This window comes from Eretmochelys imbricata, chromosome 5 (genome assembly GCF_965152235.1).
Source record: "Eretmochelys imbricata isolate rEreImb1 chromosome 5, rEreImb1.hap1, whole genome shotgun sequence".
NCBI classification, from domain to species: domain Eukaryota; kingdom Metazoa; phylum Chordata; order Testudines; family Cheloniidae; genus Eretmochelys; species Eretmochelys imbricata.
The window spans coordinates 112,239,726-112,253,432 of NC_135576.1; the positions used below are offsets into that span (position 1 = coordinate 112,239,726).

Here is a 13,707-nt window from a genome sequence, read left to right on the forward strand (position 1 = left end):
AAGCTTGCTTTTCATTACAGTAGATTTACAGGAGATTCAGAATATATACTTAATGCAGTAGAAGCAATTAAGAAACATCTGTCAACCACGACTTGTTCAACATATAGGGACCGATTGTAATCTCAGATAGCACTAAGTGATAAGTATATGATGAATATTGGCAAATGCTGAACTTTAACGATGACGTCTTTAAGAAAGGTCACTTTTCTGACAACGTACAGGTTCCTTGTTTAAAGTACCACTCCCCAAGATGCACATTTTTATTTCTTCCTTCTACTCATTAGAAGACCAGCTGTCTATCCATGGGTATGGGGACAGAAGTTTTTGCCATAGGAGCAACTTGCACTTCTGAAATTAGTTCAGAGTCAGCACAGACAAAAAGAAAAGCATCTGTTTCCAAGAGAGTTATTTGCTGCACTGATGAACAGCAACCTACTCCTTGCAACCTCTTGATCTAAAACCTCAAACCACATCATTAGTAACCAGACATATTTGTAATAATTCTCCCAAAATGTTATAAATTGGACTGTTTTTGTAAGTTATGATGGCTGATCTCCAAGGGCTGTCTGTATACTGTAGTTAAGGGAAGAACTGATGGATTTGGAGTCCCTTTCCAAAAAGTCAAGAGTATTAATTACACAATTGCAAACCGTACAAACATTCATTTTTGTATAGATGGCAGACAGGGCTGTATTATATTGCTGTCTTAACATGAACTGAAAATATTTTTCCTGTGTTTTCCTACAAAACTCACAAGGCAGTTATTTGCAATGTCATTGAAACAGGTGGTACGTCCGAGGAAGACTGGGATTTTCAGAGGCAAAAATCCAATTTAACTGTTACCTATCAGTTAGAGTCCTCCAAATTAACTTCTTGCTACTGACTTAAACATATGAGATACCACTTCTAATCTTTGTGTTAAAAATGGTATTTTTGACAGAAAATAAACAGTGGCCTGGAATCAAATGAACCTTCTTTACCCACAGAATGAAGGGAAAAGTGAGCCAAACTTTGCACCCAGATAATTGTTCTCTGTCTAGAGTGAGAGGTCTCTAGGAGGTAGGGTTATACTTACTGTTGTCACAACTATTGGCTTTGGGTCAGAAAGAGGTCCACGTCAGAGTTTTCATTCAAATAGAAGAGGAGTTTTCTTCAATGGAAACTGTTTTTTTGTCCTCTGGGATTTGATCTACAGTCAGGTTGATGAGGCACATTGCTTATGTATATAAGGCAAGATCAACTGGTTGCTACTGCTCCCTGCCAATCAATCCTGCCACATCATTACTGTACTCTACTTAACAAAAAACAAGGACAAAGTTTCAGGTTGACTTTTTCATAGCTAATTCCTGGTTCTGCGAGAAATGCTACTTGATCTGGGACAGCATCTTTAAAGAAAGAGATGGACTGCATTCCACCAGAAATTGTGAATATTCATGCAAGGATATGTTAAAACCTGCTCCTGCAGATCCATTCCCCCTCCATATAGATTCAAAAATCCAGAGATTAATTTAAATCAAATTGGAAGATGGAGATGGACAAAGTTATTTCTGAAGGGATTTCTGTGTAGAAAATGTCCTCCTGCAGAAACCAAGCTTTGAGAAAAGACTTGTAAATTGGACATGACCTTTGTACAATTGTTTGGAACAAATGTTCTCCTTAAATTTCTTGATTAGAGAAATATCAGTTGCAAGGCCAAATTACACCTTATCTTTTTCGTGATAATGGAGAAAATAATTCTCAGAATGGAAAGGAAATCAGCTGCACAGAATCAGCTGAATCTTAGGATCCTCTAACTTATGGTGATTTAGGACACATTTTGTGCTTCAACTTTGATGACACTAAATGCAGTGTTAGGTAGGAGACTGCGGTTATTGAAATATGGCATGACTTCAAGTTATTCCAGGTTGGTCTTCTTGGTGGAGTCCAATATTTTCCCACTGTCTGAAAACAGGCTTGGCAAATGTAAATAGTTCTCCTCTGTGTTTGTTTCTCATGTCTAAAGAAAAAGCCTCAATTTATTTTCAAAGCATGTGTACTAGGATAGTGCCTACAACACAGCCTGCCCTTCATCTTTATGATGTAGGGAAGATACAGTCTAACTCCTCTCTCTCCCTGACCCCACCTCCTCCCTAGAGAGAAGATGAGCATTTGGAGTCAAGCTTATCATTTGGAAGGGAATATTCCAAAATGGGATTTGAACAGTAATCGTTCAGAATCAAGAGGACCATAAAAGGAAGAACAGTATAATTTTCAGGAAAGTGGATGTACTGTAGTAATATATTTCCCATCCTGTTTGCACACAGGACACAAATGCAGGACTTGAGTTTTGGAAAGAAAATAAACATTCTCCATACAACTATTAAAAAAAAAACTAATCAAAAGGTTCTCAATTTGGGAGAGTTTTTTGAGTCCATCTTTTACTTCGAAAAAGAAAACACCGTATTTTACATTTAAAGCGCACCACTCATCTTGAAGGAGAATAACTCTACTTTGTCTTAAATGTTGCCAACTAGAGACATAAATCACTAGGCCTCCAGTTTAGATTGCCTGAAGCAGCTTCATTTGACTTGCGAGAAGCACATGCAGGACTATTCATGGTTTGGGCTTCCACATAAGGGGAATGATGGTGAAAGCACTCCTAAATTAATTGCCCTGAAAATGCTCATCTTGATCTGAAGTGTATTACTTGCGTTAGCAGTGCTACACCCCAGATTCAGTCAGTTGTCTATTCAGTCACTTTTCAGGGTGGAGGAGAGGGGCAGATTTTCAGTGTTCCTACCTCAGTCCCGAAGAGTAGGGAGAATTAAATTAGTAAAAAATAAAATGGATCCTCCAGTACTGGAGGTCAATGAGGACTTTTAGTCCTTCAGGTGTAATTTAACTACTGAATGGACAAGACCTTATTGCATTTTCTGTACTGAATTGATTAGATATAGACCACCAGCAAAGAGATAATTAACAGAGGGAAGTACGAAAGACTAGTAGCCTCAGATACAGGTAACTTGTTCACTGCCAGTACATGAGGGAGGTGAGAGAGAAAAGACAATGATGGTTGGTTTGTCTTCTCCAAATAGCAAGAGAAAATGATGCACAATAAACAGATAATGATGTATACAGAAAAAGAGGGATAAATGCGGCACTGCACAAAGTTAAGTCATTTATAATCAAATCTAAGTTGTTAGACACTTCTTGTCCAGCTGAAAAACAAATAAATAGTAGCAAGATAGTCAACACGATCTGTGGGTTTTTTTTTTAAAAAAAAACACTAAAACTGTTAGGAAGTGTACATTCAGGTTACCCTACAATAGCAGGACTAACTTTTCCAGTGAAGCCTGAACTGATATACAATAAGCTAAGTATTAAAAAAGGGACTTTTCAAATATTGTTTGGTCTTTTATCTGTAAGCACATTTTAAAAAGCCAGAAATAAGCCCATCCAGGGCTTCCCTTCTAATTCTAGTAAATGCAAGTTAAAGTTAAATGTAGCTCATCTTTCTATATTCACACAGGGCTACTATAGCAACAGACTTATTCTCTTCTCCAGAAACATATCTAGCTCCCTCGTCCAATTTATGCACACCACTTAAACTTCATGTTTTATTTTCAAAGATCCTATTAATCTAAGGCATTTTACCTGAAATACTTATAAAACTAGTCCTGTCTTCAGCTTCAGACCATGACTACTTGCTTTCTAACTAGTTCTAGTTACTGTCACAAACCGTTTTTATCCATTGATCCATCCCTTTCTTTTTGAGACTGTATACATTTGTACAAGACCTGTTCTTTTTCCGAAGACCCCCTACATAAGCCAAATAAGAATAATCCTTTTATTTACTTATGACTACTCAATGTATAAACATAAACCTCTCCCTCATATAAACACACACCAAAACAGTGAGGCACTTTCCTCTGAAGATGTTAACATTCATACATGTGATGTAAGTTTGTCCCTCTTACACCAACAGACTGTCTTAAGCCTACTAACACCCATTCAACCGACATGGAAAGAAGTCTAAAGCTACTTCTGCATAGTCCCACAATTTGGACTATGGCACATACCAGCATGCTGCGCTGTAACTCCCCCATGTGGATGATGCTGTTTGGGTTAATGTAGTCCTCTAACTAGGTACCTTTTAGTTAGCACCTGCAGCTTCCACACAAGGGAGTTCCAGTACAGCATGCTAGCAGATGCTCCATTTCACACCCTCCAAGTCTTACCTGCAGGGTCATAGACAAACCCTAAGTTGGTGTAACTTACACCTTCATACATTGTCTTCTGGCTCCTTCTGTGTAACTTACACCAACTTTGTTTCTCTTACAAATCAGAAGAGAAGGTATAAGTAGATATAAAGCAGTCTGAGGGTAAGGAAGTCTAATTCATGCTGCCTTACATATCATTTCTGCACTTGGTCCACTTAATTTTCCAAACACTATAATCACAATTTTTTAAACAAAGTTTAACTTTGTGTTACTTGATCTCACCACAGTTTGTATCCTGCATTTCAACTTCAGAGGCCCACATAAAGCAGTTTCATTCATTAACTTAATTTCCTTATTGCCTTTGCAGAAATAAATGTGAAGACTTTAACCTTAAAGACAGCGAAAGACACCATTAACTAATAGTGTACTTTGGCATAGGTCAGTCAGTCAGTCAGTCAAAAAAAGTCTGCTTACTTGTTCCACCTCAAACAATAGGCAATAAACTAATCACTCACATATGCCACTTAATTTTACTCTCAAAGCAACTTTTATTACACTCAGTGCACCAGCAATAAGTAGCAAGTTCTTTAATGTGATGACTTTCAGCATGGGCGTGGGACTCACCCCTCCAGCCTTCAGCAACTTTCTTCTGAATTCTTCGGTTGGGTTGTTGAATGTGAGCTTTTCGCAGCGGAGGTGGTTTACAGGTGGGTGGCCTTCAAGGTGCAGGAATAAGTCATAGTCAAAGCGGACTTTCTTCGGTTCTTCCTGAGGGTTGAAAATAACCAAATAGAAAAATCTACCACCACAAATAATTAGCTTGAAAACAAGTGCTACGTAAAAGAGTTATATAAAAAAGGTGTTAATTAAAATGAATGTTACGACATTTGTACTGTTCTTTTATATTAAAACTAGTGGCATAAAGCTTGCAGCAACAGTTAATATTTATGTAAGATCCTCTGTAGTAACCTGGAGTGGATTCTTCTTCATAAGCAGTAAAAAAAAAAAGAAATTAACAGGAATAAAACTGTGACAGCCTACATACACCTGTGTATGGTCTCTGCTCATTTTGTTCCTTGTCACTACTGATGTGACCTCATCACCCAGGATCCAGACTAATCAACTAGATTTCCAAACATTCCACCACAAAATAAAATATCTTGCTCTTGCTACTGTAGTAAGGAATGATATGTTCAGGTAGTAATGACATATAGCTTTTTCCCATGTTCCCTGTACCAATATAGGGAGTAAAAGGGGGGTAAAGTCACACATGACATGGAATCACCAATGCTTTATCACTTGGAAAGCTCCTCCACCAATAAGGTTACTAATATCAATGACTAGACTCCAGTTTGTAATACCAGGACAAGGCATCAATTAAGCATGTTGTAGATTTACAACTATCCTTGTATATTTCTCTCTTGGAAGCCGCAAATGGGGCAACTGCTCCACAAGAGCAAGTCTTAAGAGAAGACAATAATGGACATCACTCAACTCGCTATGCCTGCCAGTTGTACAACAAAAGTTGCCAAACAATGGTCACATAAGACAGAGTACTAGTAAGAGAAATATAAGCTGTCAGATTTATAAGAGAGTCCTTAGCTCTCCCAAGTATAACAGTTTCAGCATACATCCAGCATGTCTTTTTGATCATAAGCTACTCAGAGGGAGTGCTGTATTTCGGTCTCGTTCGGTGGCAAGCACACTTCGGGTGCTTAAATCATATTGAAAAAGTATTTACTTTTGACTCCTCAGGATTCAAAGGATATGGACAGCAGGAAGCTTGAAAATCAATTACAGTAAAAAAAAAATATTCAAAACAAAGATTTTAAACAAAGTCAGGTTAAGTCCTCAAAGCTGCTTTATCTCTGAACTTGAAGCAGTGACCCAGGAAAAGGAACTGGGATAAGCAGCCTGCAGTAGCTTGTTTTTTAAGACAGACAGAGGAGAGCAGTCCCCTTTAGATGAACCAGTAGCTTGATTGACCATATTGAAATGTACCACGGATGAAGACATAGAAAGGCTAATATATGGTTTCCTGGGAAAAATTATGTAAATTATTCCCCAAACTATTTGGACAGAGCCACACCATTCCCCTGGCCATTCAGTTGGTACCTGCAGGTGTGCTATATAAGCCCAAATTGAAGAAGTGAACAAACTGGAGTCTTCAAAGAATTTTGCTGAACATTTGATGACCAAAGCTTGTCACTTCAAGGCAGAAATTTACTGTAAGAAGCATCCCTAAAAGCTACAGCCATTATTTAATGGCAGCCCTGACAGGAGGGTAGAATACACTGAAACTCATTTTAACTCCTCTAGTTGGCTCATATACCCTTTTTAAAAATGAAAGTTCATTTTTCAATGTAGTTAAACCTTGGATCTAAAAGCACTTTTTAAGGGACTACTGTACATTTCTCAATTGCTGTTTACTGCACCCTCATTGCAGCTGAATATGCCATACGCTTCTCTGCATTCCTGCGATTCCTTAAAGCTTTGAATATGTTTTCTGTCAGAGGGAAGAGCATATTGGATTTTCTACCAATTCCTTTTTAGTCTCAGGAACAGGAATACTGTAATTCTTAGAGTCCAAGGTCCAGAGCAGATGGCTTCCTGCACCCCTTTCTTGTCTACATATACCTTGGACACCTTCGGAATCAGAAATGGAAAAGTTGTCTACCTTGAATGAGTGATGATCATCTGTCTCCTCTTCCTCCACCAATCTATCCCCTCTTTCTCTGTACTGGAATCCCTGTGAAGCAGCTTGGGGGAGGAAGAGTAGCTGAGCCAGGAGAAGGTAATATTTTGGATGAAGAGACCTTCACGAATTAGAGCTGGCCCTATTTTTGTGTCTTTTTCCCTTTGTGTGCTATTGACCCCAGGAAGGGTTTTGATGCTGCATCTGTGCGAAGAACTGGCTGACCCACAGTCCAACTGCTGCTTCTTGATTTCCATGGCACCAAAACGGGGGTGAGGGACGTTTGCAAATTCCCAGTTCCAAATGTTGCTTGAGAGTGAGGTGAGTTGTAATCATTGGAGCCTTGTCCTTGATTTCAGTACATGCCACAATTCCTGCTGGAGAGCTCCAATGACTTGAAGGCCTCCATATTCAGCAAAGGCAGCCAAAAGTCTGGGTGGAAAACAAAAAAAGAAATGTCGGGCGGGAAGCCTCTGTAGAGATGCTTCAATGAATCACTGTCTTCTGACTTTGAGTCCCCGGTTTTGGGCTGAACTCTGAACGGATGGGGCTTAAAGACCCAGAAAATGAACTGCTTTTCTATAATAAAGTCAGATATCCTGGAATGAACCAAGCTGCTCCCTAAAGGAGACAAATGCACAAAAATGCACCAAAAAGACAGTTAATTCACTAAATCAATTCTATTTCTTTCTCTACTATCAGGTGAGGCAGAGTAAGCCCTACACTCCACAGATTGATACAGGGAACATTGCAAATCTTATCATTCAACACCTACTATTCAAAAGCAACAACCTAAAAGATACCTGAGCAAATCCTAAAATAGGATGACCAGAAAAAATCACGTACTGTAACTTTGCAGAACTTTCCATGGAAAAGAACAGAACATTGTAGTGCCTACTTAAAAGCATTGCACTTATCTAAACCACATTTTAAGTGAGCAGGTTTCAATGAATACTTTGGCTACGCAAGGGTTTTTTTAGTGCACTAGTCTTATTTAAAATTCTAAAAACAGAGATGTACCCAAAATATATAAATGCGCGTTTCTGTTTCAAGCCAGTATGTCAAACTACATTTTGGTGAATTTGGTATTACAAGATAAGCTACAAATACTGTTTGTGTGTTTCATTTACAACAACAGCAGCTCCACCAAACCACATTGAACGGTCATACGTATGCAACTTGAAATACTGTGATACTTTACACTAAATTCAAGAAGCTATGGAACTGTGATTCTTCCTCTCCATTCCAACCCCTGCCACCCCCCAATCCTATTCTTGTTTATCTGAAAAGTTATTAGTTATAGGGTCCCTTTCATGTATTTAATTAAAATCTTAATGTTAACTACCTTAAATACCTGCAGAAAACAAAGTATCTATCTGAAATTATACTGGGAGAAACCACAACACTGAAATCTTTGTGGAATAGCAAAAACTCTATTTTTAACTGTGCCCCCTGGTAATGCCCAATGGTAATGTTGAGTTCAAAAGTATCAATATTCACATTACACTAAAAAAATTTTCCAGAGGGGATATAGTATAAAAAGGTTCCCTTTGAAGATCAAAAAGTAAACTAATGACACAAATTGGTAATATTAATTAGAACAATGGGACCATTGTAAAAAAAATCATCAAAATCGGCTTCTTTTTTTAAGCTCAAGTACCATTTTAAAAACTTCCTAAAAAACCGGTCAATTTCTGACAAAGGCTAGTTATCCTTCTCAGTTTTTCTCAGGTAATCCTAATTTCACAGAGCAATCTTCACAAATCACTGTGCTAACCCTATTCTGTCATTCAAATTAGCCATAATTTTTAGAGCTTGTAGTAAGTTTTTATGATGGTATTTAACAAGTTTTTTGTGATTTGTGAATTAAAATGCAAACTATCAAATAATTTGCATATTAATTTTTTTTTGCAGAAAGTGAAACAGTATCAGATTACATACCTTGTTTTTGAAGTAAACCTCAATTGGCAAAATGAAACCAGCATACCCAGATTCTTCAACTTTGTAAGGTGGATCTTTACACACTGAAACAAAAAAAGAAGATCTGTTTAATACCAAGGGTCATTAGTAGTTTACAGACGATGGCAAAATTAGAATGAGCATTTCATTTAGACATGTAGGTACAGAGTTGGTCACAGTTTTCTTTTGTTTTTTACTTCCCTCTGCTGAGTTCAGGGTGCATGAGAATTGATTGATTTTTTGTATTTAAATCAGATTTTTTATTTTGTAATGTAAATTATAATAGGTTATTTCTAAAAAGAAAAATGTATTTAAAATTAAAACTGAATTCAATTCAAAATATGTTAAGGCCTAAACATATTGTCACCTCTTAAAACATTTAACGAAAAATAAATATGTTGAATCCATGAGCCTCTTACCAAAAACTTCAAGTTAAAGTTTGCTTTTTTATATAAAGAAAGAGTTAGTAAGTTTTGAGATCAGGTTTTATAAATATGGCACAATAGGTCATGAACTGTGTTAAGGGCTTGATACAATGGAGGACCCAAAGGCTGTGCTTCTGGGTGTAAGAGACTGGCAAAGTCACCAAAGGCATCGGGATCCAGCCTCTGATTCCAGGATACACTATCATGTATCTCACCAGGATCATCCACTGAGCCCATCAGGGTGGTCTCAGACTCCTATTTTATAGCTTTTCCCTACATGAGCTCTGATTAGCTCAGTTCTCAAATTATGAATATGACTCCATCCACCATGCAAAATTATTCTCCAGCTCATGGAAAAACATTGAAATTTATGTATCCAAAACATTTAAGATTGTTTTGATTACTAAAAATATGTTATATACTGTTTATGTTTAACTAAATTCCAATTATCATCCTAATATAGTTTGACACAAATCATGAGCAAAATATTAATTATCTAGTAAATAAGCAGTATATCATTCACCATTTTCTAAAACATTTAGATGTACAGTTAATAAGTATCTAAATATATTAAGCTCTATAATTGCTTTAAAATAGCTATATTGACAAACGAGAATGCACCTTTCTTTAAAAAATAACTGAAGTACAAATGGAAAGTTGATTAAAACAGTTTATTTAAATCATTAATTAAATTGCCTTGATTTAAATTAATCCACCATGGTGGAGTTTGTGAAACATCCTTTCAAAGACGGTAGAGCGACTCTCTGATAATTCGTGTATTACTGTATCCCAGTTAAACCAAAATCTGCCACATGCTGAAAAGCCATGGTATTCCGGCATACAGTAGGCTTTGGTAGTCTCAGGAATGGTGAATTATGTTACGGTATTAGAGCAGTACATACAAACTGTACACTGTAGGGTGAGGACTTCTATCATAGGATAAGATTTACAACGCCAGTATACCGAGATAACATTTTCCCCCGATGTAGTACATGTACTTTTAGTTGTGTGCAACTCCAGCAGCTTTAAACATGAGCCTTGGCACCAAAACTCTCAACTCAAGTCAAACTCTAGCCCTGACCTTTTCAAAAAGGTCAGGAGATTCAGAACCCAGCCCTCTTCTTCCCCCTGTTTAGCTGTGCTAAAGCATTGCAGAGTAAATGACATGATACAAGATCACACTAAGCTGAGAGATCTAGGGAAACCTTAACTCTTCAGAGGTGTTAAGCCAGTTCCTTACTATTACTTCAATGTTTGTACAAGCTAATGTCCTGTGTGCTATCATCTCAGTGACATGATAGGAGATTGCCAGATCCTCTGTGGATGACTGGTGGAACCAATGTGAACACGTGACTTCTCTGGACCATCTGGTCTTGTTATATCAGTGTTAGCTGACAGATTGAACCTGTGTATAGTAATTCCCCAGATAAGTTAGTATCTGCTGCACTATAAGAGCTCATTTGGTATTGCTAGGAGGTTGCATTGTAAAAGGTATGTTATATGAAGTGAATGACCTTATATACCATGGTGGCCAAACTTACTGACCTTCCACATGACAATCTTCAGAAGTTTGAGAGCCAGGGCATTCCTGCTCGGGCTTGAGGCTTCAGCCCCATGAGAGGTACCTTCCAAGGCTCAGGGCTTCAACTCTTCTCCTGTTGAAACCCCGAGCCCTGGTAGGTGCGCCCTGCAGGGCAGAAGCCCCGAGAACCTCCTCCTCGCTGGGCAGAAGCCCCTACTCCACCACAAGGCAGAGGTCCCGAACTCCCCTGACCCAGTCTGGTAGGTGGAGAATGAGGGGGAAGAGGGAGCTCTGCGAGCCACACTTTAATGGTAAAAGAGCCACATGTGGCTCATAAGCCATAGTTTATAACAGACCCTGTTATATATGTGAAAAGGAAACATTTTTACCACAGATGCTGTATGTACTACTAATAAAAACCAACAACAGTGCACTTTACAGACATATCAGAGCGAGACAAGTTGCCTGCCCCAAATTAATTACAATCCATAGAGACAAGGTAATACCATACATTTAAGGTGCTAGCAGGTATTCAGGTGCTACAGAACCTGCCACAACTCTCCAGCTTGCACAGTGAGTGTGGCTGCTACTACATGCTAAAGTGAGTATAGTAGGTGTGTTCCCCCTGCTGCGGCCAGGCAAGCTTTGTGCCGAGGGCGATAGGGCCATAGTTCCTCCTTCTGGCCCTCCCCTTTGGGATGGCTATAGCGCTGTTAGCCCTGTGCAGCCCTTGGATCAGACTTTGTGCAGAAGCGAGGAAGATTCTGTGCACCACCACTTCCCCATGGTGACAGGCTGTTGCACTGATATGTAGTTTACATCATATAAACCAAGGATGTAGGAAAAGGTGGCAGGAAAAGCAGCATGAACACAACCTAATGTTTCGTATGTGCTATGTTAGTTACATGGGTTTTTTTCCCCCTCCAATCATTATTTAAAATGTCTTTCCATTTTCTTGGCAGGAAAGAGGAGAAATTACAGCTCATGAAAGTCTCATGAAAGAAATGCATTTTAAGAAGGGGTTTGAAGGAGAGGGTTAAGTAAGCCCTGGTCTACACTAGGAGTTGAGGTCAAATTTAGCAGCCTTAAATCAATTTAACCCTGCACCCATCCACACGGCGAAGCCCTTTTTTCAACTTAAAGGGCTCTTAAAATCGATTTCCTTACTCCACCCCTGACAAGGGGATTAGCGCTGAAATCAGCCTTGCTGGGTCGACTTTGGGGTACTGTGGACACAATTAGAAGGTATTGGCCTCCGTGAGCTATCCCAAAGTGCTCCATTGTGACCACTCTGGACAGCACTCTCAACTCAGATGCACTGGCCAGGTAGACAGGAAAAGGCCCGCGAACTTTTGAATCTCATTTCCTGTTTGGCTAGCATGGCAAGCTGCAGGTGAGTGCAGAGCTCTTCAGCAGAGGTGACCATGCAGAGCTCATGAGCACAGGTGACCATGATGGAGTCCCAGAATCGCAAAAGAGCTCCAGCATGGACTGAACGGGAGGTACGGGATCTGATCACTGTATGGGGAGAGGAATCCGTGCTATCAGAACTACGTTCCAGTTTTCGAAATGCCAAAACATTTGTCAAAATCTCCTAGGGCATGAAGGACAGAGGCCATAACAGGGACCCGAAGCAGTGCCGCGTGAAACTTAAGGAGCTGAGGCAAGCCTACCAGAAAACCAGAAAGGTGAACGGCCGCTCCGGGTCCGAGCCCCAAACGTGCCGCTTCTATGATGAGCTGCATGCCATTTTAGGGTGTTCAGCCACCACTACCCCAGCCGTGTTGTTTGACTCCTTCAATGGAGATGGAGGCAACACAGAAGCAGTTTTTGGGGACGAGGAAGATGATGATGATGAGGTTGTAGATAGCTCACAGCAAGCAAGCAGAGAAACCAGTTTTCCTGACAGCCAGGAACTGTTTCTCACCCTGGACCTGGAGCCAGCACCCACCGAACCCACCCAAGACTACCTCCCGGACCCGCCAGGCAGAGAAGGGACCTCTGGTGAGTGTACCTTTTAAAATACTATACATGGTTTAAAAGCAAGCATGTTTAATGATGAATTTGCCCTGGCATTCGCGGCTCTCCTGGATGTCCTCCCAAAGCCTGTGAAAAAAGTTTCTGCGGAGGGCAGCCTTATTCCATCCACCATGGTAGGACACTTTACCACTCCAGGCCAGTAGCACGTACTCAGGAATCATTGTAGAACAAAGCATTGCTGTGTATGTTTGCTGGCATTCAAACAACATCCGTTCTTTATCTCTCTGTGTTATCCTCAGGAGAGTGGTATCATTCATGGTCACCAGGTTGAAATAGGGTGCTTTTCTTAAGGGGACATTCACAGCTGCCCATTCCTGCTGGGCTGTTTGCCTGTGGCTGAATAGAAATGTTCCCCGCTGTTAGCCACGGCGAGGGGGGGAGGGGCGAACCACGCACTGGGAGGAGGCAAAATGCAACCTTGGAACAAAAGCACATGTGCTATGTATGTAATGTTAACAGCAAGGTTTACTGTGAAAGAGTGTAGCCATTGTTCTAGAAAATGTGTCTTTTTAAATACTACTGTCCCTTTTTTTTCCTCCACCAGCTGCATGTGTTTCAAGGATCACAGTATCTTCTCCTTCCCAGAGGCTAGCGAAGATTAGAAGGCGAAAAAAAACGCACTTGTGATGAAATGTTCTCTGAGCTCATGCTGTCCTCCCACACTGACAGAGCACAGACGAATGTGTGGAGGCAGACAATGTCAGAGTGCAGGAAAGCACAAAATGACTGGAAGGAGAGGTGGCGGGCTGAAGAGAGGGCTGAAGCTGAAAGGTGGCGGCAGCGTGATGAGAGGAGACAGGATTCAATGCTGAGGCTGCTGGAGGATCAAACTAATATGCTCCAGCGTATGGTTGAGCTGCAGGAAAG

The 13,707-nt window shown here is 39.9% G+C and overlaps 1 protein-coding gene across 1 annotated transcript in view; it reads right to left on the bottom strand.

The window, feature by feature from the left end:
* MLLT3 (MLLT3 super elongation complex subunit) overlaps positions 1 to 13,707 on the bottom strand; it is a 220,951-nt gene that overhangs the window by 79,953 nt on the left and 127,291 nt on the right. Inside the window, exons 3-4 of the mRNA XM_077816451.1 lie at positions 8,836 to 8,918; positions 4,824 to 4,967 (exon numbers count right to left, since the gene is read on the bottom strand). Coding sequence (XP_077672577.1) covers positions 4,824 to 4,967; positions 8,836 to 8,918 — 227 coding nt within the window. The remainder of the gene's footprint in view (positions 1 to 4,823; positions 4,968 to 8,835; positions 8,919 to 13,707) is intronic.